The sequence below is a fragment of the Lactuca sativa genome, chromosome 7, assembly GCF_002870075.4.
Source record: "Lactuca sativa cultivar Salinas chromosome 7, Lsat_Salinas_v11, whole genome shotgun sequence".
NCBI classification, from domain to species: Eukaryota; Viridiplantae; Streptophyta; class Magnoliopsida; order Asterales; family Asteraceae; genus Lactuca; species Lactuca sativa.
The window spans coordinates 203,849,540-203,874,649 of record NC_056629.2 but is presented as its reverse complement, the minus strand read 5'-3'; the positions used below and the strand labels follow the sequence as shown (position 1 = coordinate 203,874,649).

Genomic DNA, 25,110 nt, shown 5'->3' with positions numbered 1-25,110 from the left:
AATGTAATTAGAGAGAATTAAAAAATAATGGAAGAAAGTTGGGATAGAATTGTTGAGAAGATGTGGTTTTTAACGTGGATGATAATTGTATTTATAGTTTTCAATTGTCTTTTTTTTTTTTTTTTTTGAAAATTGACCACTGGTATAGAGAGAGTATAAAGAGATAATTGTAACAGTTTACCTAGCTCGTTTCTTCTCCCAAATAGAGTACCACCTGAGGTTAAGCCGATGTAGCCGATAGTACCGTCTCCAAACTAGGACTTACTCTGTTCCACTCCGTCCACGATAAGATTGGATATTAAGATCCTTTTTACTTTGCAAAAATCATTACCATGAATGAAAGATCTCATCAAATTGAAAATAATATAATATTAAAATTTTAAAACATGTATGTTGTAACATTCATTTCAGGTAAGTAATTGTCAAGTTTAACTATCAGATGCTCCACCTGACAACCTTCCTTCGCTGAGAATGGGTTGTAGTCCTTCCGCTTCTACTAGATATTGTCATGAAAAAAATAAAGAACGTGTCTTAGGGAAGTTAAACCCTAAGGCTATGGTGAAGAAACCCATCAATATAGGGGAAAAAATTATTTTCTAAGAAATTTCCAAATTGGGTGTTGGTTCCACCATAGATGATGATTTTGATTCAGAGGAAAAAGATATACAAACTGAAACCGCTCATTCTCATCCCCCAATTCTACTTGACATGTGTAACATCCGTATTTAAGGTATGAATTTTTAAAGTAAAATTTATGAGTTTTTGGAGGGTCACGACATGGTGGAGGTGTCACCAGGACGTGGCATGGCCATAGGAAACACACATCATATTTAGCCACCACGACATGGCTATGTATTGGCCACGACATGGTAACTGCTTATGGGCAAAACCTAAATTTTTGGGCTTAAGGCCCTATTTAAGGGAAATGATGGCTAGGATTTCCTCCACCCTCAACCTCTATCACATCCTAAAGCCTTGAAGCAAACCCTCATCCCCTATTCTCCATTTTTTAAGTTCATTTTGGTGTTCTTGGTGATTCCTTAAGGAAAAAGCAGTCTCTTCTGGTGTAGAGATCCTTTTGGCAAGCTTAGGAATTCATTTTGAGCAACTTCAGGACCTTTATAAGTCTCATTTTTCTGATCTTGTTGGTTAGCCTATTCTAGATCTATGCTTAAATGCTTCTTCTTCATATTCATGATGTTTTGAGTGGATGGATTCAATAAAGTGTGCAACTTTATTGGTCCCTGAGGTCCCTATATGGTTAGATGCTCCAGATTGTATGGAGAATCAGGATCAGGTCCTTAGCACTTGTGCAAGTAAAGACCACGATTTTGCCCATGGAAAGGTGTAAGAATATGATTTGGCTCACAACATTTACTAGGGTTGAAATAAACCTGCTATATTATGTATGATATGTGGTATTTTAGGAAACTCATTAAGTTTTGTGCTCACAGTTTGTGGTTTAAACACTTCAAGTACTTCTAGTTCCAAGGGGAATAGTCTTGCATGATTGCATCGCATTCACATGAGATTTTATATTATGAATTTGTTACTACTCTGATGTTATTGGACATACTTTTGATACTACCACTATTTGAAAGTAATGAACGAATGTTGGTTGTTTAAAAACAAAATTTTATCTAGTATTTTTGGGACGTTACAATATGCCTACTATCGGTGGGGTCGAGTTACTTTGTACATTGATTCCACTCCAAGTATTCCTCCCTTGAAGGATTTACATCACGAAATGATTTGATTAGCCCTATCTTAGTTTTCACATGAGTAAAAGGTGTTAATCGACCTTTTAAGTATGAAGCTTTACTTGCTATAGAGTAGAATGTGTAATGGTAGAGGTTTAGACAAGGAGGTCAGGGATGATGAAGGTGGTGTATGGGGTTGAAATAGGGGTGGTAGAGAAAGAGGTATATGAAGAACGATTAGGTATGGGCCTATGGGGTGAGGTGGTGTGTTTTTTAATTTAATATTATCAAAAAATAAAAATAGGTAAATTAAAAGAAAAAAGACATCAAAAAGTATAAGATTATCTTTTTATATGGATAAGGACCAACCGTTCAAGAAAATAAAACCACGAAGACCATCGGTATGACGTTACCCTTAACATGGGGGCGTTGAGAGGGGGGGGGGGGGGGGGGGGGGGGAGTGGGCAGCTGCATAGGGCTTAATTTTTTTATTATATATTCTATATATTTTTATTTAAAAATAAAAATTTATAATAACGATAAGGAACCTTTTTTTTTTAGTTTGTTATGGGCCTTTGAAAAATTTTAATTCCTCAGACCGGCTCTTACCCTTAACCCTTAAAGTGAGACTTTTGATAAACCATAGGACGAATTTTGAAATTTTGTCGAACTAGAAAAAAAAAACTTGAATAATGAAATGAATTGACAAACGTTTCTTAATTGTCATGAGTGATACTATATACACCCCGTTACTCTTGTAAACAAAAAGTCAAACATAAATTACATACTCATCTGCTCATACAGAAGTACCACAAACAATTGAGAAGATACATGTAGAATTCTCCATTATCATTTCGTCACAGTTTATATCTATGATCCTATGGTTCATAATAGAAATCACTAATATTCCTCAAAATCAAATTCTAAAACTTTTTGTTTGCTCAACAATAAAATAACAGACATTTATTATTAAATCAATGTTATTATTGAGGCACAAAAGGTGGTTATAGAAAACAATAATAATAATAATAATAATAATAATAATAATAATAATAATAATAATAATAATAATATTATAATGACAACTTCTCCTTCCTCCCCTTTTCACTCAATCAAACAATACACTCGTGTTTAAATTTTAAATTTTAAATGATGGGGAAAGTTTTAAATCTTTAAATTATGGGTGGCTAGTTGCTGCAAAGGACCATTATATTATATTTTTGACCATCCATTTTTTATTCGCTAAAGTTGAAACATGATATATGCAAAGGTGGTGAAAATGACAGGTTGATCGGACTATGTAGCGGATCAAAAACCGGTGAAGGTTAAATGAGTAATTTTAGTTCGAGTTAAAACATATTAACCTAAATCAAGTTAATCTCCAAACGCTAATTCTTTTTTGACAATTTAAGAAAAATTAATATGTCAAGTATAAACAAAATACATTATTAATCTAATTTACTTATAAAATGCCTAAAATGTTTAGAAAATAAACAGGGGAAAAGAGGTTCGAACTATCAAACACAGGATTAGGGATGACAAAAAACCCCATATCCAATGGGGAACCCGAAACCCGCACCCATTTTGACTGGGGAATCCCTAGGTTGACCCGGGATGAGGAATACCCGAATAAAAAAAGTGAGGATGGGGATGGGAATACCCTTAATCCCCGACCCTGGACTCGCCGCCGACATATATTAATATATAAAAATAATACAGAACATATATTTATAGTATAGTTTATAATACATAAAATTTGATCTAAGTAACTTAACTCATTAGTAATTACTTTGTTGAAATTATACTTTTTGCTTTTTCTTTTATCTAATTTAAACTCGTGTATATATATTTTGTTCTCTTTGGTTGATCTATTTTACCTTAAATATCAATCTGATAATTTTTTTCTACTTAATTTTTCATGTATGTATTTAAATTTGATAGAAAATTTATTTATATTTTTTATGCAATTTATGGGTACTTATATATTTTATGAAATCTTTAAACTTATGCTGGTAAAATTGAAATATAGAGTTTTTTCTTACGTAAAAGTTTGCATGTTAAAAGAGAAAAAGAAATCTCCGTTTCCCCGTTGGGGATCCCCAATCCCCGTTGGGGGTGGAGATGGGGGTTGTTTATATTCCCCGATGGGGATGGGGATTAGAATGAGGATTCGGGGATAGGGATGATGATTGGGGTCCCCTGTGTTCCCCGCCCCCGTTGCTATCTCTACACAGGATGGCAAAAGCAAAGCAAACATTTTCCAATGGCTATAGCCTATATGTCAGTTTGAGTAAAAACGCAACACATCATGCAGTAATTTATTTTTTCTTATATAATTTGTAAAATTATATAAATGGTCTTGTGTATTGTGTAATAACAAAATTATATTAATAATCTTCGTATCCGTAAAATTTAAATATTATGCAAATGGTCCATGTATAATAATAAAATTATAGAAATAATCCTGCGAAACACATTAAAACAAAATTATAGAAATAATCTTACATAGTATAGTAAAAAAAACTCATATGATATAAAGAGTTGAAGTCATATGCACGTGTCCTCGAAGGAATTAGCGACACGGACCACCTAAATATCAATCAAAGGTTAGACGTTAGACCATATCTTAAATCTATCAAAGTTTGACCAAAAGTCAAATTAGTCAAAAGTTAAACGGTCAATGTGCAGTGACTTAACTCCTGGTCGTGTCGCAGACATTAGGCGAAAAAATAGTCATAATTGAAGCTTCACATTGTGAACCTTTCTTGGTCGTGTCGTGCTTTTCAGATCATAACCAACTTCTTGTTAAGCACTTAATCTATTAAGAAGAATACTCATATTCTCAAATTTAAATTAAACAATGATCTTTATGGATAAAGTTTCCAATTTTATCCATATCCATGACTCAGTCACTCAAAATCTCAAACCCTAACTCATAAAGACCCCTAAATGACATGATTCCGTTGCATGGGTCCAAGGGAGCCCAAACATGTACTCAAGTAACCCTAAAAATGCTTAGAAATCATCCTAAATCAAGCATAATGTTATAAAGTTCTTCCAACTCCAAGAATATCAAGACAGGGGACCAAAAGTGACCAAAACTTATCCACAAGCCTGGATCTATGGAAGAAATACATAATTAAAGAGACTTTCTGACTTACAATGGTCTAAAAACAATATAGAGGTTGGGTCTGTTGGGTTTTGAGCATTCTAACACTTCCTAAGTGTACATGCAACCCTAAATACCTTGGATCTATGTTTTCTCTATTATACATGCAAATAAGAACTTCCAAGGTATTATCCTAATCTAGCATACAAAACAATAACTATAGCAAGATAGAATACATACCTCTTTGGTGTAGAATGTCTTCATGAAGCTTGAGTGCCTAGTGCCCCAAGTGTGACACCTCAAATGGAATCACAATCATCAAAACACTTAGAATAACTTGAGAGAATTCTACACTCTTCAAAATTGGCTAGCCCTTTCTTCACACACACTAGTGGCCGATTTTTCCTCAATAATAAGATGCTTATATAGTTACACAATTAGGGTAAACTCTTAATTGTCATGGCTTTCCATTTCCTTGGATCCATGGGTACAAATACACCATGGAGCATCCATGGACCATCCTATGGGTTTTAGCCCAACTTGATTATCCATGGAGCATTAGCCCACTATACAAGTATGGATGATTTACACAATCAACCCATATATTTAATTAGTCTTCTTTTGATCACTTAATTAATCCAAGATTAATTCTTGATCAATACTAATTAAATAATCTTATTATTCTTATTATTAATATACTAGAACTTATAATATATTAATAACCATAAGTGTCTTATTTCTCTCATTCAAGCGCATGATGGTATGCAACCCAAATGGACCATGCCGGGTCGGGTCAAGTCTTACCAAATATAGTTATGGACTTAGACATTAATCCAACAGTCTCCCACTTGGATAAGTCTAAAACTATTATTGCGTATGACTTCAGGAACCAACCGGCAATCGTAGCTCTCAAAAGCTTCTGTCGAACTCTGACCTTGTAGATGAACTCTGACCTTTGTCAGTGACTTGTCCATTAGATAAGGGATCATATATTCCTCCATTCTAGATATCATATGGACTGAGACATGGATTATAATCATTCTCTCTGTCCATTTGTTGTTTCCCGATTTCCGATTTATGACAACTGACTAATTGAACAAATCAAATCAGTCCTGGCCCGGCCGAGCACTTCCATTTGTCATCATCAAATCATCGAGGGGCCCACAGATATCGCTTTTATCCCGAAGGTAAAAGGAACGGATAAACTTCGACTCATATGGCTTGTTCTACTACTTGTTGAATCATACACAAAGGCACGTTTTATAGCACCGAGTTACCAAATGCGTTTTCGTGCTATCAATGTACTATCAACTCATAGTAACAACTCATATCTCTAGGTTTGAAGAATATAAGATATTATCGTCTCATGATCACTCGTGATAAAATCCATGAAGTGATTCCAATGAGCGCGGGTTGAATCCAATACTCAGAACTTATGAGCACTCATGATTGTTGTAGCCTTGTCCAACACCTTAGACCTCTACAACCCATCATGACAGTCTTAATTCATATCTACTTCCAAAATACGACCGACTGTGGATGGTTTGAATAACTTAGTCATTCCGGAAGAATAACCTAGTTTATTCGGGAAGTCAAAACATGCAAAGTGAAACACAATAATAATTGAATCCAATATGGTATCAACCCTTTGAACATAAATAAAACACCTTTTATTTATCACCATATGATTACACATTATTCATTGTATACTGTTTCAGCTATCAACTTTAATCTTGAATTTAAAACAATAGTTGTCCCATGCTCCAAGCATGTACACTATGTTTTCTAAACACTAGTCATGCCACACACTAAGTATGCATACTATGTTTGTCTATGATCTTTACTTTGTGAACTAGATCCATTGAACATAACTTCAATGATTCTCTTTTCACACTCCCAAATCCTTACTGCAAATGCAAGAATTCCAAATTCATGCCATTTACTGGAATCTGTCAGATTCTAAACTTATATGCATTGATCCTCTTGTAATGATTATGCACAAAGTCATAAAGACTTGACAACAAACATTACAGATCATTCCAAAGGAGATCAACTCCTTGGAACCATCCTTCTTGCATTAAGTTTCCTTAATCTTACACAGAGTGAAAATTCTAACTTTGAAACATTTCCAGATTCCATTTTGACTATCACTTCTGAACAAGAGTTGCCTCCTTACAGATTATGTCAATATGGTCCTTCCAGAATTATCACTATACTTCCAACTGTCCTTGAGCAACCAATCTTTGGTAAACCTTAGATTGTCCTCGACAATTGTTTAATCCTTTTAGTCATATCCAGTTCTAAACCTTTTCCCTTCTTAATGCCCCAGGCATTTGGAAAATTTTAGAACGGATGATTATAGCACATGTAATCGATCCTATATCCGAAGCATATGGGACACGATTCATGATGTCTCACATAAAGACTAAACCAGTCTTTTGCTATAACATTTCCATTTCAATTTGCCAAGTTCTCATAATTCAGATTATGAAAAGGGATGCCGTAATCATAATCGAATTTTAGAACGCAAATAATGGACTCATATACAGAATTTCCTTATGTTGATCCATTCCAACATGAAATTCATATATATATCCTTGACTAAATGATTAAAACCTCAGATCTAAACCTTATAGATTTGATATGAAGTATAATTTCCTCTCCCTTAATTATAGCAAAACAACTTTTTCCCAATTGAAATTTTTTGTTTTCTATAATTAACATTGCTAACTTGCAATACTTATCATAATTATCATGCTCCCACTAACATGATGATTATTAGCATAACACTTATGCTCCCACTAGCTTTGACATGTACTCAGAAATCAGCTGACTTTCTTACCAAAGTTCAGATTTCTGATACTAGATTGTTTTGATAAGTCTTTATCAAAATCATACACCTTCCCTTAGATAGCACACTTGTGTATCTAAACAATTATGAAGAGGGATGCCGTAATCATAATGTTTAGACCTTTTTGCCACTTCTCACAAGTCCAGGTTAGTGTGCCGGTTAACCACACGTGCTCCACTAACGACTTTGAGAATGCAAATATCACAATTGCTATCTAGATAAATCTACTTAGTGAAAGTGTTTCCTCACCATCATTTTCATGAATCGGAGAGAAACCTTATGACACTTAGATTTATATGGTGTATGAGTTCCTACCCATATGAATTTGTCAAACCATAATCACAAGACAAAGATAATGACAAATCCAAAACCATATGGATTGAACTCAATCTTAACTTCTTGCCACCTGGCAGCTCAAGGGCCTGCCATTGCTTCCAAGTTGTTATGCAACAAACTGAGAACTCTAAGAACTCATATGCAAAGCCAACTTTAACTGGAATGGGCACTGATATGTCAACACAATAGATTATAAACCTCAAATTGTGTGCTAGAGAAGAACTTTAGGTTTTATTCTTGATTAGTTCTTGAGACTTTCAAGACCTTTAAGACTCCCACTGTCCTCTTGACATATAAGACTCCCTTGTCAAACATCCAAGAGATAGTGCGGATTCTAATCAAGAAAAACACTTTACCCAATTGGCCTAAGTTGGTCTTTGTTTTATCCAAAACATCACAACTTACCAATTTCAAATGTACAAGAGTAGAAAACTTTTACTCTTACATTTGACAAGTGTTTTAAACCTTCTTTAAGACATGTCACTCAAATGACAATCTTGGAGTATGACTCTAAGACTTGTATTGGAACGAAGTATGACTCATCTTCTTGATTTAACCATTTCAACAATTCAAGTTCCTCTTCTTAGTCATAAGAATGCACTAAGATTTCCTTAGAGAACTAATTTTGATATGGTTTCTTAATCATTAAGATGATCACAAAACTGATACTAAAGTACTCTCCCATCTTTTCAGATTTGAGAAACTTTTATCCTTCTGCCTTATTTGATTCTTCTTATCGATCTTTAGTGGTGGACTTAATCAGTGCACAAGAATGTGTACTCGATCCCTAAGTCCTTTACTTGACTCACACATCCATGTGAACAAGTAATTAGTCTTAATTTTCCAAAACTTGAAAGTTCTCATTCATCATGCTATACAACTTGCATGATTCCAAGTTCCGGTCCAATTGAAACTTGGGTGATGAGAATCTTTCCTTATTTGGTAAATTTAGACATTACCACAAATGAAAGAATCAATTTCATACTTCCACTCTTGCTACTAATGGAATCTTATAAGCAACAAAAATTTCCACAGATGCCATTGTAAGGATATTTTAAAATAAATAAAATCAAAAATTTTCTTTTTATTTTAAAACTTTGCGGAAAAACTTATCCTTACAATCCATATGAAAACTTGTTGTTATCTATTCCTAAGCAATATCTCATAACTCCTGAGAAGTAGCTCACGAATCCGATTTTTCAGGCTACGCGATAGAAATCCATCTACGCGATCAGATTCAGCATATTCTTTCTTTAAGTTTCTTCACTTTTCTTTGATTCTTAAACATCACCATGTGACCCAGTCACATCATGTATCAAGAATCTCAGAATAGAAACTTAACAGAGTTAGATAGTGGAATTTACCTGAAGTGGAGTCAAACTTATTAACTTTAACATCCTTAGGTAAATCTGGCAGCTTCGCAACCAATGCCCCTTCCTTTGGCAATATAAACATATGGACCCTTTGATAAAGGTACACAGGACTATCACGGACTTAGCTTTTTCTCTTTACCATTTGGTCAACCGAGTTGACTATGGCCGATCCCTTTCCACTGGGAAGAGAATGCTTTTCGGATTTCCTGTGTCACTATTGTCAATGTCCATCAAATTTTAAGAAAGTTGATCTTAACAAATAGATAAGATCATAAGGGTCTTGTCATAGTCTGTTTCATAGGTGTCCCAAAGGAACTCACTATGTGACTTAGAAAGTGATTGAACCACCAACTTTCTCAAGACTTTGACACCCAACTCTCCCGGCTTGTCAATATGTGACTACATCTCCAAGATGTGACCACACCTAGACCTTGCCTTGCCAATAGGACTTGAGTGACCTTAAACTTTTTCAAGAACTTGTGGGTTGGGGAGAATAATTGGAGGAGGTGAGAGAAGTATGATATCCATGGGACATCATCTTCATTAGGAAACCTTGTTTCAAGAGATTTGGGAAGATCATAGGTGTCTAAACCAGACATCTTTTGGGAGATATTCAAGATAGTTGATTTAAAGTCCTTAATATGACACCCAATATGAAATATTAAGGCTAGGACCCAACAAACTATTTTATAACTTAGAAGAGGTATGCCGTAATCCAAGCTATAAAATATTTGAAGGTAGGTGAATGACGATTCACCAATTTCCACCAAGATAAATGAAATGAATTATTAGGTTTTAATTGGTTTTGAAACTCCTAGATCTTTGAGATTCATTGAACTTTTCAAAGGCATGTTTCAATCTCGAGTGTGCCCTTCAGGTTTTGTGACTGGGATGCCGAGGATCACAAAACAAGGTGTGAAGTAACCATGCAAATCACTTGGTACCCTTAATAAATTACCCCTCAATCGATGTGCCGGTTAACCACACACGCTCCATCGATACTATGATAAATATTAAGTCACCCTTTACCTACCTTGTTAAGTCCAAGTTAGTGTGCCGGTTAACCACACACGCTCCACTAACGACTTAGACAAAGTGTAAAGTGTAATTTCATGGATTAGCACCTTATTCACATTTTTCCTAAGTAACTAAGATTGGGTATTATTAAGAGTTTAGTTACTTAGTGTTGTCATTAATACTTTTAATGAAGGGAGAATTCTAGTCCTGTCAAACCCGTTCGGCTAACGACCCTCCACCAGTCAAGCAAGCGGTGGGTGAGAGTGGACACCCATTAAGTTGCCATTTTATAGGCAACAACCTTATACCCACCTTATAGACTGGCTTCGTGAATGAGGCGTACTAGCGGTAAGACTGACTTTACTCTTATACATATATATATTATTAACTTATAATATTATAAAGTATAAGGGTTGAATTTTAACTTTTAAAATTCTAAGGGCTAACTTGGAATTAAAGTATTCATAAGTGAAAACTTTACAAATTCCAAAACTTGAGGGCAAGTTTTGAAACTATTCAAAACTAATTAATTCCATAACTTATGTGTTTAAAGTAGTTTTAATCCAAAAACTCTTCAAGTTCCATAACTTGAGGACAAGTTATGGAAGACTTTAAACTAATAAAAGAATTAACTTTTCTTTATTTTATAACTTATGGAATTAATTAAGGTTACACCTTTTTTTTATTTTTATTTTATTTTATTAAATGAAGAGACTCTTGGTCCTCCATAACTTGAGGACAAGTTATGGAGTCATAAAACCATTTAATTAGAACTAGGCTCTTCATTTTTTGTAACCTTTGCCAACTTTATGAGTTTTAAGATTCATAAATGTGACTTTTAAGTTACATAAACACATTTTATGAACTTCTTTTAGATTAATTTGGATTAAAACCAACTATCACATAATTTTCATCATTAATCTAAATTCACTCATAAAACAAGATAACAAAAAACTTTTGGTGATCCATAACTTATTCTTAAGTTATGGAATCCTTTAAAACATTAACACCAAATTTTGTAACTCCAAAAAAAAACTTTAAATCAATTTTTTTTTTTAAAACCTTTTCAAATCCATAACTTATGGAGGTTTCAAAAAAAAATAAAACTTTTTAGATCAAACTTTTAAAACTAATAAAATAATCATATTATTTTATCTTTTATTAAATTTGACCTTATTCAACTCATAAAGCAAATTATTCAAATTTTACAAATAATTAGTTTTTCACAAGAACAAGTAATTATTTTAAAATTTGACAAACTTCATGTTTTTTTTCTTTTTTTTCCAACTTTGAAAATAAAATATTTGCATCAATATAACAGAAAACAACCTGGCTCTGATACCACTGTTGGGTTTTGAGCATTCTAACACTTCCTAAGTGTACATGCAACCCTAAATACCTTGGATCTATGTTTTCTCTATTATACATGCAAATAAGAACTTCCAAGGTATTATCCTAATCTAGCATACAAAACAATAACTATAGCAAGATAGAATACATACATCTTTGGTGTAGAATGTCTTCATGAAGCTTGAGTGCCTAGTGCCCCAAGTGTGACACCTCAAATGGAATCACAATCATCAAAACACTTAGAATAACTTGAGAGAATTCTACACTCTTCAAAATCGGCTAGCCCTTTCTTCACACACACTAGTGGCCGATTTTTCCTCAATAATAAGATGCTTATATAGTTACACAATTAGGGTAAACTCTTAATTGTCATGGCTTTCCATTTCCTTGGATCCATGGGTACAAATACACCATGGAGCATCCATGGACCATCCTATGGGTTTTAGCCCAACTTGATTATCCATGGAGCATTAGCCCACTATACAAGTATGGATGATTTACACAATCAACCCATATATTTAATTAGTCTTCTTTTGATCACTTAATTAATCCAAGATTAATTCTTGATCAATACTAATTAAATAATCTTATTATTCTTATTATTAATATACTAGAACTTATAATATATTAATAACCATAAGTGTCTTATTTCTCTCATTCAAGTGCATGATGGTATGCAACCCAAATGGACCATGCCGGGTCGGGTCAAGTCTTACCAAATATAGTTATGGACTTAGACATTAATCCAACAGGGTCTTCTTAGAAATAAACTCTACAATGCACTAAATTGTAACATCTTGATATTGAGGTATTTTTATTTTTAACCCTAAGTATGAGAATTAATTGCATTTTATCCCTGGATATGAGAATTATGGCAAATTAGACCAAAATGGCATTTTTGTAATTTTTGGATGTCACCATGTACATTGGGCGTACGCGTACGTACCAAAATCCCAAACCCTAATATTTAGGGTTTAGACCCTATTTAAGCATCCTTAAGTCCCAATTCCTTTTTCTTTCACCAGCCTCCAGCCCCAATTCGACCTTTGCAAGCCCCAATTCATTTTTGAGCATTCTTGAGCCATTTGTGTGCGTGTTGGTGTTTATAAAGGAAGAAGAGGGAAGAGAGAGCAACTTAGAAGCTTGGAACAACCTTAGATCTGGAAGTTTTGCACCCTCCTACATCTCTAGAGGGTATAAATTTCATACCTTGAGGCTTATTTGATTAGATCTAACTTGTATGATGTTATTATGAGCTTTTGTCCCCAATCAATGATGCTTTTTAGTATGACATGCTCTAGACCCAAATGGATTGTCCTTCCAAACTTTTTGGAGTGTCTAAGGTCATAAAAATGTAATCTTGATTGTTAGTTTCCCTCCATGCATGAGTTTTAGTGTCTTGATGAGTTAAGGGGTTAGGGTTTTTGTTGTTGGGCACTTAATAGCCATGCAAGACCATAAAGTTGGAAACTTTTTTATTATGGACGTTAGTTTAGGACTAAATCTGGAAGTTGGACAAAAGAGTTTAAGGATTAAGCTTTTAATAAGAACGAAAAGGAGTCAGTCGCGTATGTTGGGCGTACCAGATGGTACGTTGTGCGTACATAGTCAACATCTCGTGGTTTGGTCAAGGCCTCAGTATGTCCTGCGTACAAGTTGAGTACACCCAACGTACTTAGCTGAGTTGACTCGGGTTCACTTATTGACTTTTTGGCATTTACCAGGATTTGAGCAAGTTTGACCTAGGTGTATTTTGGGTATTTTGAGTTGTATTTGGGGTAAATTACACGAATGGTCCCTATGGTTTAGGGTAACTTATGTGTTTGGTCCCTAACTTATTTTTTTAACTTGGAAGGTCCCTACTATTTGTTTTTGTTACACGCTTGGTCCCTGTCTTACATAAAAATTCTATTTTTCCCTTGATTTTTTAATTTATTTAAATAAACACACCCCCAACCCCACCCCATCACCTTACCTTACCTACCCTACCATTTTTCCCTATTTAAATAATTGTCTTTTTACGTAAGATAGGGACCAAATGCGTAACAAAAACAAACAATAGGGACCAAGCGTGTAACAATAACAAACAGTAGGGACCTTCCGAGTTAAAAAATTAAGTTAGGGACCAAACGTGCAAATTACCTCAAACCATAGGGACCATTCGTGTAATTTACTCTTGTATTTGAGATTGGTCACTATTTGATGAATAGGTGACTGGTAGAGCTGATATTCGGAGCAGAGACCTATTCAGCTATTTGTTCGGGCTGAGACGTAAGTTTTCCTCACTATACTTATGGGTCGAAGGCACCAAGGCCGACCCATTGGAATTGGTATCTTGTTTTATTGTGTGTTGTTATGTTGAGATATGGATTCATTGGTTATGTGGTTAGACTGATAGATCTCTAAGACTACATGTGTTTGTTGATTATTGTTTGATATTGTATTGTCGACATGTTATGGTTCGTTGGGTTGAGGCAGACTAGATGCAAATGAAGGCCAAGACCTAGGGCGACCTGGATAGACCGAAGGCCTGCATGGCGGTCTAGTCAAGCCGAAGGCCCAGAGAGCAGTCCAGATAGACTGTAGGCCCGGTGAGGCGGTCCAGTCAGGCTGAAGGCTTATGTAAGCATGTTGTTGTTTGTATGGTTGTGTGTGGTCCAGTCAGGCTAAATGCGTGATCGTGCACATCGGATTTTTATTGGATTTTGGGATACTCTGACTTACGATTTATACGTTTAAAACAATGTTTTGTAAACAATTTTGGTGTTTGGGTTGTTTTTGAAAAACAAAATATTTTACTCTGATTTTTGGATGTTACACAAATGCTCATTTCTTCACCAAAACTTACTCAAAACTATAGAACACAGTAAGTACACTAAAATTGGCTAGCGTTTTCACTTTTAGAGGCAGGGGCTAAAAAATTAGAGCAAACCTTAAATGTTACCTTCTTTAAATAAGGTCCAAAACCCAAGATCAATGTTTTGGGATATGGCAGCCACATGTCACGACCCACACCTGGTTGCATCGCTACTTATCAACATGGCTTGCATTGTGAAAATCAAAGCACACTATCACGACCTAAGTTTTTAGACGTCTCCACGACCATCTAGAGTACGCTGGAATAATAAAGAACAATCAAGGAGTCCCCAGAGATATCAAGAATATCCTACGAGACCCTGGAAGACGTTAAAATATTATAGAAGTCTCTGGTATAAGATGGAACGATCCAGAGTCATTGGGAAGACGTTAGACGAAGCTAGAATGACTCGGAAGACTTTTAAACGATCTAGAACATTTTAGATAATGCAAGAGTGACTTAGATGATGTTGAAACATCCTAAAAATCTCTAGGACATCGTATAATAATACGACATATTTAAATCTTACAAGCTTCGAATTATTAAAAAAAAAAAAGTGTTTCAAAAGAAAAATACATGGGGAGACCGCCCAAATAAAAAGAACATACTAATTGCCATATGTTATGGATGTTTTGGAGTCTATAGAAGACAAGAATGACAATCTTTAAAAGATTGGTTTCTCCCCTACCAAAGTTGTTGATACTATAATTGCTTTGGTGTTTATGTGGTTCGAATAATAAGGGAAAAAATGAGAAGTGTAATCGGATCTTGGCATGTGTGTTTCTGTGAATGATTTTCTCGCGGGTTCTAAAATATAAAATTAAAAAAATTACATAATTAGGGATCCTCTTTAATTTAGGTTAAACGCTTATACGAATCACAGTCTCACACCTCATATGGACTATCTCAAAAAAAAAAAAAAACCGGGTTGACCCATGACTTTATGACGTTCATGAACCACTGAACTTGAAGTCAGGAACCAATGGCTTTCTTCCACGTGTCCACAGATTACGGCATGTTCATTATCACTCTAGTAGCCATAAAAACACTACTGTGTTTATTTATTTTTTGACGATAATGGTGCACAATCATATCCAAAACCAGACCACAGAAGAGTGACACGTGTCAGAATGGATATCACCGATTGTTTTTGCTTGATTAAATTCATAGACTGCCATCATCAGCTCCCATTCAGGAGTAAGATTTCAAGAAAACAAAAATGGCAGCCGCAGCCATCTCCACCTCTCTTAACCTCAAACCTTCTTCCATCACCGGCCTCCAGAAGCCGGCGGCGAAAGGCCTTCCTTCACTTACCAAAACCTCCTTCAAGATTCAAGCCAGCGGTATCAAGAAGATCAAAACCGACACGCCTTACGGTTACTCTCTCTCTCTCTCTCTCTCTCTCTCTCTACATATATATATATATATATATATATATATATACACACACACACACACACAAATGAAGTGATGATGTAAACGACGTGGTTTTGTTTACAGGAACTGGAGGAGGTATGCAACTGAGAGATGGTGTAGATGCATCCGGAAGGAAGCCAACTGTAAGTTGTTCGCTTCCTTGTGGCCTCATAACACATAAAACAATTAAACTAAAGAATACCGTAAATACCCTTTAACAGAGAAAAACGACTCCCATATATCATATGATAGAGCTAATGATGAAGTGTTATTTGTATTCAGGGAAAGGGTGTTTACCAGTTTGTTGATAAGTATGGTGCTAATGTTGATGGATACAGGTATAAATCAATAAGAGATAATTATAATTATGAAAATGCATATATACCTAGAGAGCTTGTAAATTTACAATTAAAATGAAAAGCGATGTACATAAAAAAAAGTTGTACAATAGTTATTTTTTTGACTTTGATGAACTTATTCCACAGAAAGAGCTCTAAATAAGCTCCTATATGTTGTGGATGTTCTTAATTAATCCATTGGGATATATATAAATACCAAAATAAGTTGCTATTTTATGACCTAATTATTGTGGTAATCTAATATGCAGTCCTATCTATAATGAAGACGAATGGGCACCAAGTGGTGATGTCTATGCTGGGGGTAAGAACTAATTAAAAACTAAGAAAAAGAATCTATAGTTCTATACATCTTTCAAATCATGAGGTACAAGCCCTTGAAGCGTTCCTGCTTTAAGTTCTTGTACCTTAATTGCATGGCATTCATTTTAATTAATTTGTGGGTATAAATTATAATCTTGTTTTTAAGGCTGAAATTCAAGAAATGTTGTCATATATATGAATGCAGGGACGACAGGGTTGTTGATATGGGCTGTTACCTTGGCTGGAATTCTAGGAGGAGGTGCTCTTCTAGTCTACAGCACAAGTGCTTTGGCACAGTAGAATCAATCTATATATGCTTCTGTATGTTTAATATTTCTTGTATTTTCGTCCATTTTATGGAATTGTTTAAGTAAATGTGTACAATATAATACATCAAATCTTGTTCTTGTTTACTAATTCCTATGTTTATGCATGCAACCAATTACGCTTGTATGATTTTGCCACTTTAATCTTTATTTTGCACTAGAAAAGTGTAGACCCTAAAAATCTTGGTTTGTTTGATTTGATCGAATGAGATTACAACTACAAAGATATAGGCTTAGAATTAGAATGGACATTTAACATGGAATAAGCAATATAATGGAATGGATATGTTATTCGATGATCATGTATTCATGTTTTGTGAAATAAAGTATCATATAACTTGAGTTACCAATGTTACTTGTTTTGTTAGAGTTATCATGAAAGTATTTTTATTTTTTTTGTTGTATTTGTACACTCATATTTATTTATTTAATTCACTATTTATACAATTATGATATGTTATGGTAGGTTTAGTCGGCTTTAATACTTATATATTCTAAAATGGTAGCTAACATTTTATTTGTATCGTTATTACATATATTTATTAGTAAAAGTAAATAAATAAAATAAACATTAATTTTGTGCTTTCATATCTTTTTACATTCCCAGGGTCCACATACACACAATTTTAATTGTGCTTTCATAATTTTTTACATTCCCAGGGTCCACATACACACAATTTTAATTGTGCTTTCATAATTTTTTACATTCCCAGGGTCCACATACACACAATTTTAAGTTTATTTTATATCATTTTATTTGATGGTTAACCTGAACAAAAAAATATTATATTTTTGTTTTTTTTTTTTTTTTTTTTATCTTTTTGTGCCTGTAAACAAAAATTGAGATTATACATCCAAAAACTTCAACTACTGGAAAATCATAATCACACATCAAATATATGAATGATATTTGCAAATTGAATCGAAGATGTTTCTTCATCCAAACCCAAAATCAATTGAAGAATTCACTGGAAATTCATGTTTTCGTATCGTTAGACATGTCAGACACTTGTAAAATGTGTTTTGGACAGTAAACATGAACACGACACATAATTAATCTGTTACTTGAAATGACATGAATATACACATTTTTAACCGTGTTATAAGAAAACATGAATTTATAGACAAGTTGTATAATACCATTTTTTAGCAAGAAAAGCATGCATTTAATTCATGTATATGCTTGTTGTTTGTCAAGTGTCTATACATGTTGTACGTTACACAAATTTAATTAATGTCTTATACATGGTGCATGTTTAAACAGATACATTTGTGTTTGACACAAAACACAAATTTAGAATTCGTGTCAATACGAGATACAAATTTCTAAAACCCAACGTCGTGTTCATCTACAAATTCCTAAAATTCATTTTTAGCCCAGGGTGAAATTCAACTTTTTCTTTTTTAATTTTCTATTATATATAATTTTTTTGTTTACCAATGCTATTATATAATTATAATAACAAAGTTTTAATTTACAAAAATAAAAAAGATTAAACATAATAAAAAGAGAGCAAATACGGTTTACCTGGTCTTCTATAAGAAGAGAAGAAATGATATTACAATGGAGGTTTAAAATTACAAAATCAAAAGTCAATTATTGATAGGGAATTCACAAATTTGTCAGAAACTATTTTACATCTAATATGTCATTAGGAACACATTCAAAGCACACAAACTGGAAAGTTACATACATATAAATGTCAACTCAAAATTTAATTTATACCCACCATGTTTTCTCTCTTAATATATTAATAATATTGGGCATAAACCAAGGTTTAAAACATGTACGATTTTTTTAATGAAAAAAAAAAGGATTACAAAATGTTTTACAATTTTTATGTGTTAAACATATTTCATTGTAGCTCTTCAAGTAATTCATCTTCTTCATGGATTGGTGTTGAGTTTCGGGCATATGAAGTAACTGCTTGCCCATTTCCATCCATCATTGCAGACCTCACAAGCTGCATGACATAAATAATATTAATATTCCCTTTTGGATGGAATGGAATCAGGAAAGAATGGAATGGATTGGGTACTGGAATAAGTGATTACATTCCATAATCACGTATCCACGTTTCGTTGGTCTTTGGAAATATTCAAATAAGATGAATTTTCATATGAATATTTTGTATCATATGTAAATACAACGTATAGTTTTAACTTTTTAACCTTTATATTATCTAAATGCAATTAATGAATTCTTTATTTACAAGAATTATTAATAAAAAATACCTTTTCAATCTCATCACAAAGAGGAAGGTTTTCTCTCAAATACTGCAATGCCCGATCTCTTCCTTGCCCCAACCTTCATGATAATCAAACACGAATATGAGAAATATATATATATATATATATATATATATATATATATATATATATATATATATATATAAAGAGTTTAGAAGACAAACCTTTGATCTTGAAAGCTATACCAAGAGCCCTTTTTCAACACAATGTCCATCATTTCAGCACAATCTAATACGCATCCCTGTATATATAAATTTAATAAGTTTAATAAAATTATGCAAAATAAAAAAGATGAACATGAAACATACCAATTTGCTTGCTCCCTCTCCAAATATAATTTCAAACTCTGCTTGCTTGTATGGCCTAGAAACCTACACAACATATTTTAAAAAATGAAAATTTTGTTTTTAATATACAGAAAGTGCAGAAAAATAGATAGATATTATTTACCTTACTCTTCTGAACTCTTACTCGAACCTTAAGCCCAATGTCCTCATCACCTTTGACCTGTGAAAAAGTCAACTCATGAAAAAAATGAAAATGGTATTAAAAAAAATTATATATGTGGTTACTTACAGACTTTATCTTCCCTATAGGCCGTATTTCAAGTCGAACAGATGCAAAAAACTTCAAGGCAATACCTCCACTTGTAACTTCTGGATTTCCATAATACACTCCAATCTGATTTATTTTTTCAATTCTATAATTAAAAAAATAATAATAACATAAAAACTTTATTATTTAATGAAAGAAAGATTAAAGTGGAGAGACCTTGTATCTGATTTGATTAAGAAAGATAAGAGTGCATCCAGCTTTTGATGCATTCCCTGACATTTTACGCAATGCTTGACTCATAAGCCGTGCTTGTAAACCCATTTGTTGCATTCCAATTTCGCCCTTCATAAATCATAATATAAATATGAAACTTTAAATAATATGGGTCTAAATTAATGTCATCAATTTATGAAATAATAGTTAAAAGTGCACATCCACATCTTTTTTACTTGTAAAATTCATGATATTTTTATAATTCTACTGGTTACATATCAATTTGAAGTCAAAATAGGTGGGGGGTAAAAGTTAAAAGCAAGGTTAAAAATGTAAATATGTATAAGTAAAAAAGCAAGGTTACTTCAATCTCAGCACGTGGAGTAAGAGCTGAGACAGAGTCAATGCAAATGAGATCAACTGCACCAGATCTACACATGCGATCTGCAACTGGAGGAAGAAAATTAAAAAGTTTTTATTAATTAATAAAAAATAAAATTGAGAAATTAGGGTTTATTTAAAAGAGGGTTTTATTTAGTACTTTCTAGTGCCATTTCTCCGTTGTCTGGTTGGCAAACAATAAGATTTTCCACATCAACTCCTAATGCTTTGGAATATGATGGATCAAAAGCATGTTCTGCATCTACAAGCATTGCATTCCCTCCTAGCTTCTGAATCATTCATAAAAATTCTAAAAAAGATTCATTTTTTTTAAAAAAAAATTACAAGTAAAAAAAACCTGCACTTCTGCAATGGCGTGTAGTGCTAAGGTGGTTTTTCCACTACTTTCAGGTCCATAAATCTACAAAGCACAGAATGTTAATGTTAATATTAATATTAATATTAATATATTATCAGATTCTAAAAGAAAATTAGAAAACAAAAATGAATACCTCTACAATTCTCCCTTTAGGTAGGCCACCACCTAATGCAAGGTCTAAAGGAAGACAGCCACTTGGGAATGTTTCACTGTAAAAGCCATAAACTCATTTCCATAAATAATTCTGATTTATAATACAAGATTAAGATTGCAATGTCTTCTGGTTTTCGGTTCAAAAGCTTTTAGACTGTGGTTTTTTGGAGGGCATTTATGTCTTTTGTCCTAAATAAGAACATACACAAGAGCTCCACCAAGGCTGCCAAGTCTCGTCACGCTTCCTTTCCCGAATGAGTTGTTGATATCATTCATTGCAGCTTCCAATGCTTTTTGCTGCAATTGTAACATGCTGAATTTCTTATCATGCATCATATTACAATGTTTTTCCTACATATAACACTACTTGATGGAATCAAATTCTACTCGTGTCGTGTGTTTGTGATTTCAGACATAGGGAATAATGGGCTTTTAGTTAAATTAGGTCACTACTATACAATTCTTACCTGAGTTCAGCTAAAAAGGATAAAGCACACAAGTTCTTTAAGGACATCCCTTAATTATACAACAATAGCTTTACTATTGATATGTATATTATTGGTCCAATTAAAGAGTGTATTTTCGTTTTTGGTAAACTTACAAAAAATACCATTAGATTTCTCATCTTTTAGGGCCAAAACATTCTGATTTGGGTATTATTGTTGTTGTTAACTGAACTGCAGAAAAGCACCACAATCGGGAAAAAAAATGTACAGATTCTTATGGCTACTGGATTCCAAATAGTAGCACTTTCGATTCTTAAAGGCAAAAAGAAGAAAACTATCAGATAACTAGAAAAGTACCAGATAGTTAACTCATATGTTGTGGGTAAGCTAAGAAAGAGGCGAAAATTCACAACCAAAGTAATCAAACAAGTTTATTATGCATCGCTCATAGTACTTATATATAAAGTGTCCTAACCATTTTAGTGCACTATTAAGCTATAGATTATGTTTTGTGGAAATTCTTTGAGGAAATTGATCCTAATCCTACTCAAAGTAAAAGTGATCGCTATAGGCTTAAGTACACACTAAAATTATCTTCAATCCATCATAACGGAGTGAGGATTAGAAGATCAAATATTCCACTCTAAAGCTTCATCAACTCCGTTCTACTTGTTATACAACTTATTTTTATCAAATATTCTAATCTTACAAGAACTTAGAATATTATACAGAACTAATATCTTCTAAAATCATTAATGATAAATGTCAATTTTGGGTCTAGCAAAATGCATAGCGATGTTAAATATCAAGCAAAAAAAAGATTAAAGAACATACCCTGTCCAGAAAGCTAGAATCAGGGTCAGATGAAAGAGCACCATTGACTCGAGAATCAAGATTGGAAATAACCCTTGTTTTTTTGGCGGCAAACAGAGATATTGAGCGGGCAAAATTAAGGGTTTTGGATTGAAAGGAAGAAAGAGGTGAAGGTGAAACGATGGATTGCTGATACGGCTGTAGTTGGGAACCAAAGCAATGGGGTTTTGAACAGAACACCATATCCATGGTGCTTTTAGAGTTTATACTGAACAGAATTTATGGGGAGAAATATAAATTATAATTTGAATTTGGGAAAGCAAAGATGGAGAAAAATGGTAAACGTAGGTAAAAACAGAAACATTAGCAATAGCAGTAGCAGTAGCAGGGACGCTATAAAAGTTGGGCCCTATGGAAGTTGGGCCAACAATAGTGGCCTCCTTTAGTGGCTAAACAGTACAATGCCTCGTCCTAAAAACAAAATTGCATAATAAAAATATATTAATAAATTTGATAAGATGTCGAAACTTTAAATAGTAATCTTCATAAATGTTCTTTATGGCTTTTAGAAATATTTAGTGTCTAATTTTTTTAGGTCTTAATGTCATATAAAAGGTCTTTATGATGCTAACTAAGCGAATGCCTGCGCGTTGCGCAAAAACACCTATATAGTTGAAGTCTTTACAAATATATGATTTTTTTGTATATAACAATAATGTTGTTGTTAAATTTGATATAATAATTTGTATATACTAAATTGATATAATATATTGATTATTTTGAATTATATGATAATATATACATTTATTATAACTTCATAATTTCAATCGTTTTAATGACTTCTATCCGCGAGTTACACATGAATAAAAATAAATATAATATATTATTTGATGCTATTTATAGTTGTTTTTATTGTTAATTAATTTTTTAAAATATATTTGCTTAATGTTTTAATTTCTATCATTATAACTATTTAAAACATCAAACATTGTTTTTTTTATTTTAAAGCTAACAATATAATCATTTATATAAAGTTGTTTTTAACTATTTTTATTGTAAGTTATTTTAAGCTACTTATTTGGAAACTTTTAACGATTATAAAAATATATTTAAGAAATATTTTAGTTAAATTGAAATTACAATTTTGTTTTTGCTTTTATCACTATAATTTATCACTTTTAACTATTTACAAAATATTATTTAGTTTTTTTTAAATGGAACTGAAATTTATATTTGAATTGACATTGTAATGCGCAGAAACACCTATATAATTGAAGTCTTTACAAATATATATATTTTAAAATATAACACTAACATTGTTGTTAAATTTGATATAATAATTCGTATATTAAATTGATATAATATATTGACTATTTTGAATTATATGATAATATATAAATCTATTATAACGTCATAATCTCAATCGTTTGAATGACTTCTACTCGCGAGTTACATATCAATAAAATTAAATATTATATATGGTTTAATATTATTTATAGTTGTTATTTTTAACTAATTTTTTAAAATATATTTGCTTAATGTTTTAATTTCTATCATTATAATTATTTAAAACATCAAACATTATTTTTTTATTTTAAATGTAATAATATAATCATTTATATAGAGTTATTTTTTAACTATTGTTATTATAAGTTATTTTAAGCTACTTATTTGAAAATTTTTAACGATTATATAAATATATTTAAGAAATATTTTAGTTAAACTGATATTACAATTTAGTATTCAGCGTTTATCACTATAATTTATCACCTTTAACTATTTACAAAATATTGTTTGGTTTTTTTAGTGGAACTAAAATTTATATTTAAGTTGACACTGTAATGTTATATTTAAATTAACAATTTAAGTATTTTGTCCAAACTATTCAAAAATTGTAGCTTTAAACTGATAATGGTTTACATGCAACAACATTTTAAATCTAATAAATTAAGTATAATATGTTAAAATTTAAAGACATAACTTTATCAATAGAAGTAAATATATTATTTTAAAATTGAAATTTAGTCTATTTATGATTACACTTTAGGTTTGATATTTATTTAACCTTATTAACCAACTTACAATCATTATTAGAAAGACACTATAATTTATCACTTTTAACTATTTATAAAATAATCTTTGGGTTGTTTAAGTTAAATAAAATTTATATTTAAGTGTATAATGTTAGATTTTAATTAATAATTTAAGTATTTTATACAAATTGTTCACAAATTATCCCTTTAAAATTATAATGGTTTACATCCAACAATATATTAAAACTAATAAATTAAGTATAATATGTTAAAAGTTAAAAAACATAATTTGATAAGTAGAATTGAAGATATTATTTTAATATTGAAATTTAGTTTATATATGAATACACTTTAGATTTGATATTTATTTAACCTAACTACCAAATTATAATTATTATTATAAAGAAATTGAAAAGTCATGGGAGTTTCAAATGAATGTGGTGAAAGAAAAAAAGAATGGGGGTTTCAAATGCATGAGATTCAAGAAAAAATGTTAGCTTTATAAGTATGTATGATTTGTATCGTGGTTGGTATTTCATTCATATATAAAGACTTATGTCATTTTTAATCTATTTTACATTTGTTGTAAATAAAATTATCTAAAGAAAAAAAACAATAACACTCCCACCTCATCTTGGCGTCTTCTTCCAAAACCCTAAATGAATCAAAATCACATTTCTAACAATCATCAGTGTTGGATCCGATATCCGGAAGGAAGAAGTAGTCATCGTCAAGGCGGGATCATCAGCCTCTCCACCGCTGTTTAGATACACAGGCTCAACCGATGAAATAAATTCACCCCCTCTTCATTCTTCCACACCTCGTAGTCTACAAATAAATTCAATAGTTTTTAACTTGTGATTTCTTTGAAAAATTTATCCATATAAGAATTT

At 32.3% G+C, this 25,110-nt stretch overlaps 2 protein-coding genes across 2 annotated transcripts; one reads left to right on the top strand and one right to left on the bottom strand.

The window, feature by feature from the left end:
• Nucleotides 1-15,765: 15,765 nt before the first annotated feature.
• Nucleotides 15,766-17,119, top strand: LOC111884730 (photosystem II 10 kDa polypeptide, chloroplastic). Its single transcript, XM_052765435.1, has 5 exons — nucleotides 15,766-15,969; nucleotides 16,094-16,152; nucleotides 16,292-16,347; nucleotides 16,617-16,669; nucleotides 16,874-17,119. Exons 1-5 carry the CDS (start codon nucleotides 15,813-15,815, stop codon nucleotides 16,966-16,968), a joined length of 420 nt encoding a protein of 139 aa, XP_052621395.1. The 5' UTR covers nucleotides 15,766-15,812; the 3' UTR covers nucleotides 16,969-17,119.
• A 1,431-nt stretch (nucleotides 17,120-18,550) lies between these two features.
• On the bottom strand, nucleotides 18,551-22,554 carry LOC111884742 (DNA repair protein recA homolog 1, chloroplastic). The gene is made up of 13 exons (XM_052765434.1): nucleotides 22,206-22,554; nucleotides 21,131-21,222; nucleotides 20,906-20,981; nucleotides 20,752-20,814; nucleotides 20,554-20,683; nucleotides 20,377-20,462; nucleotides 20,016-20,141; nucleotides 19,821-19,925; nucleotides 19,695-19,751; nucleotides 19,553-19,615; nucleotides 19,409-19,485; nucleotides 19,230-19,302; nucleotides 18,551-18,958 (listed from the first exon to the last, which is right to left on the bottom strand). Exons 1-13 carry the CDS (start codon nucleotides 22,431-22,433, stop codon nucleotides 18,851-18,853), a joined length of 1,284 nt encoding a protein of 427 aa, XP_052621394.1. The 5' UTR covers nucleotides 22,434-22,554; the 3' UTR covers nucleotides 18,551-18,850.
• Between the last annotated feature and the right edge of the window lie 2,556 nt (nucleotides 22,555-25,110).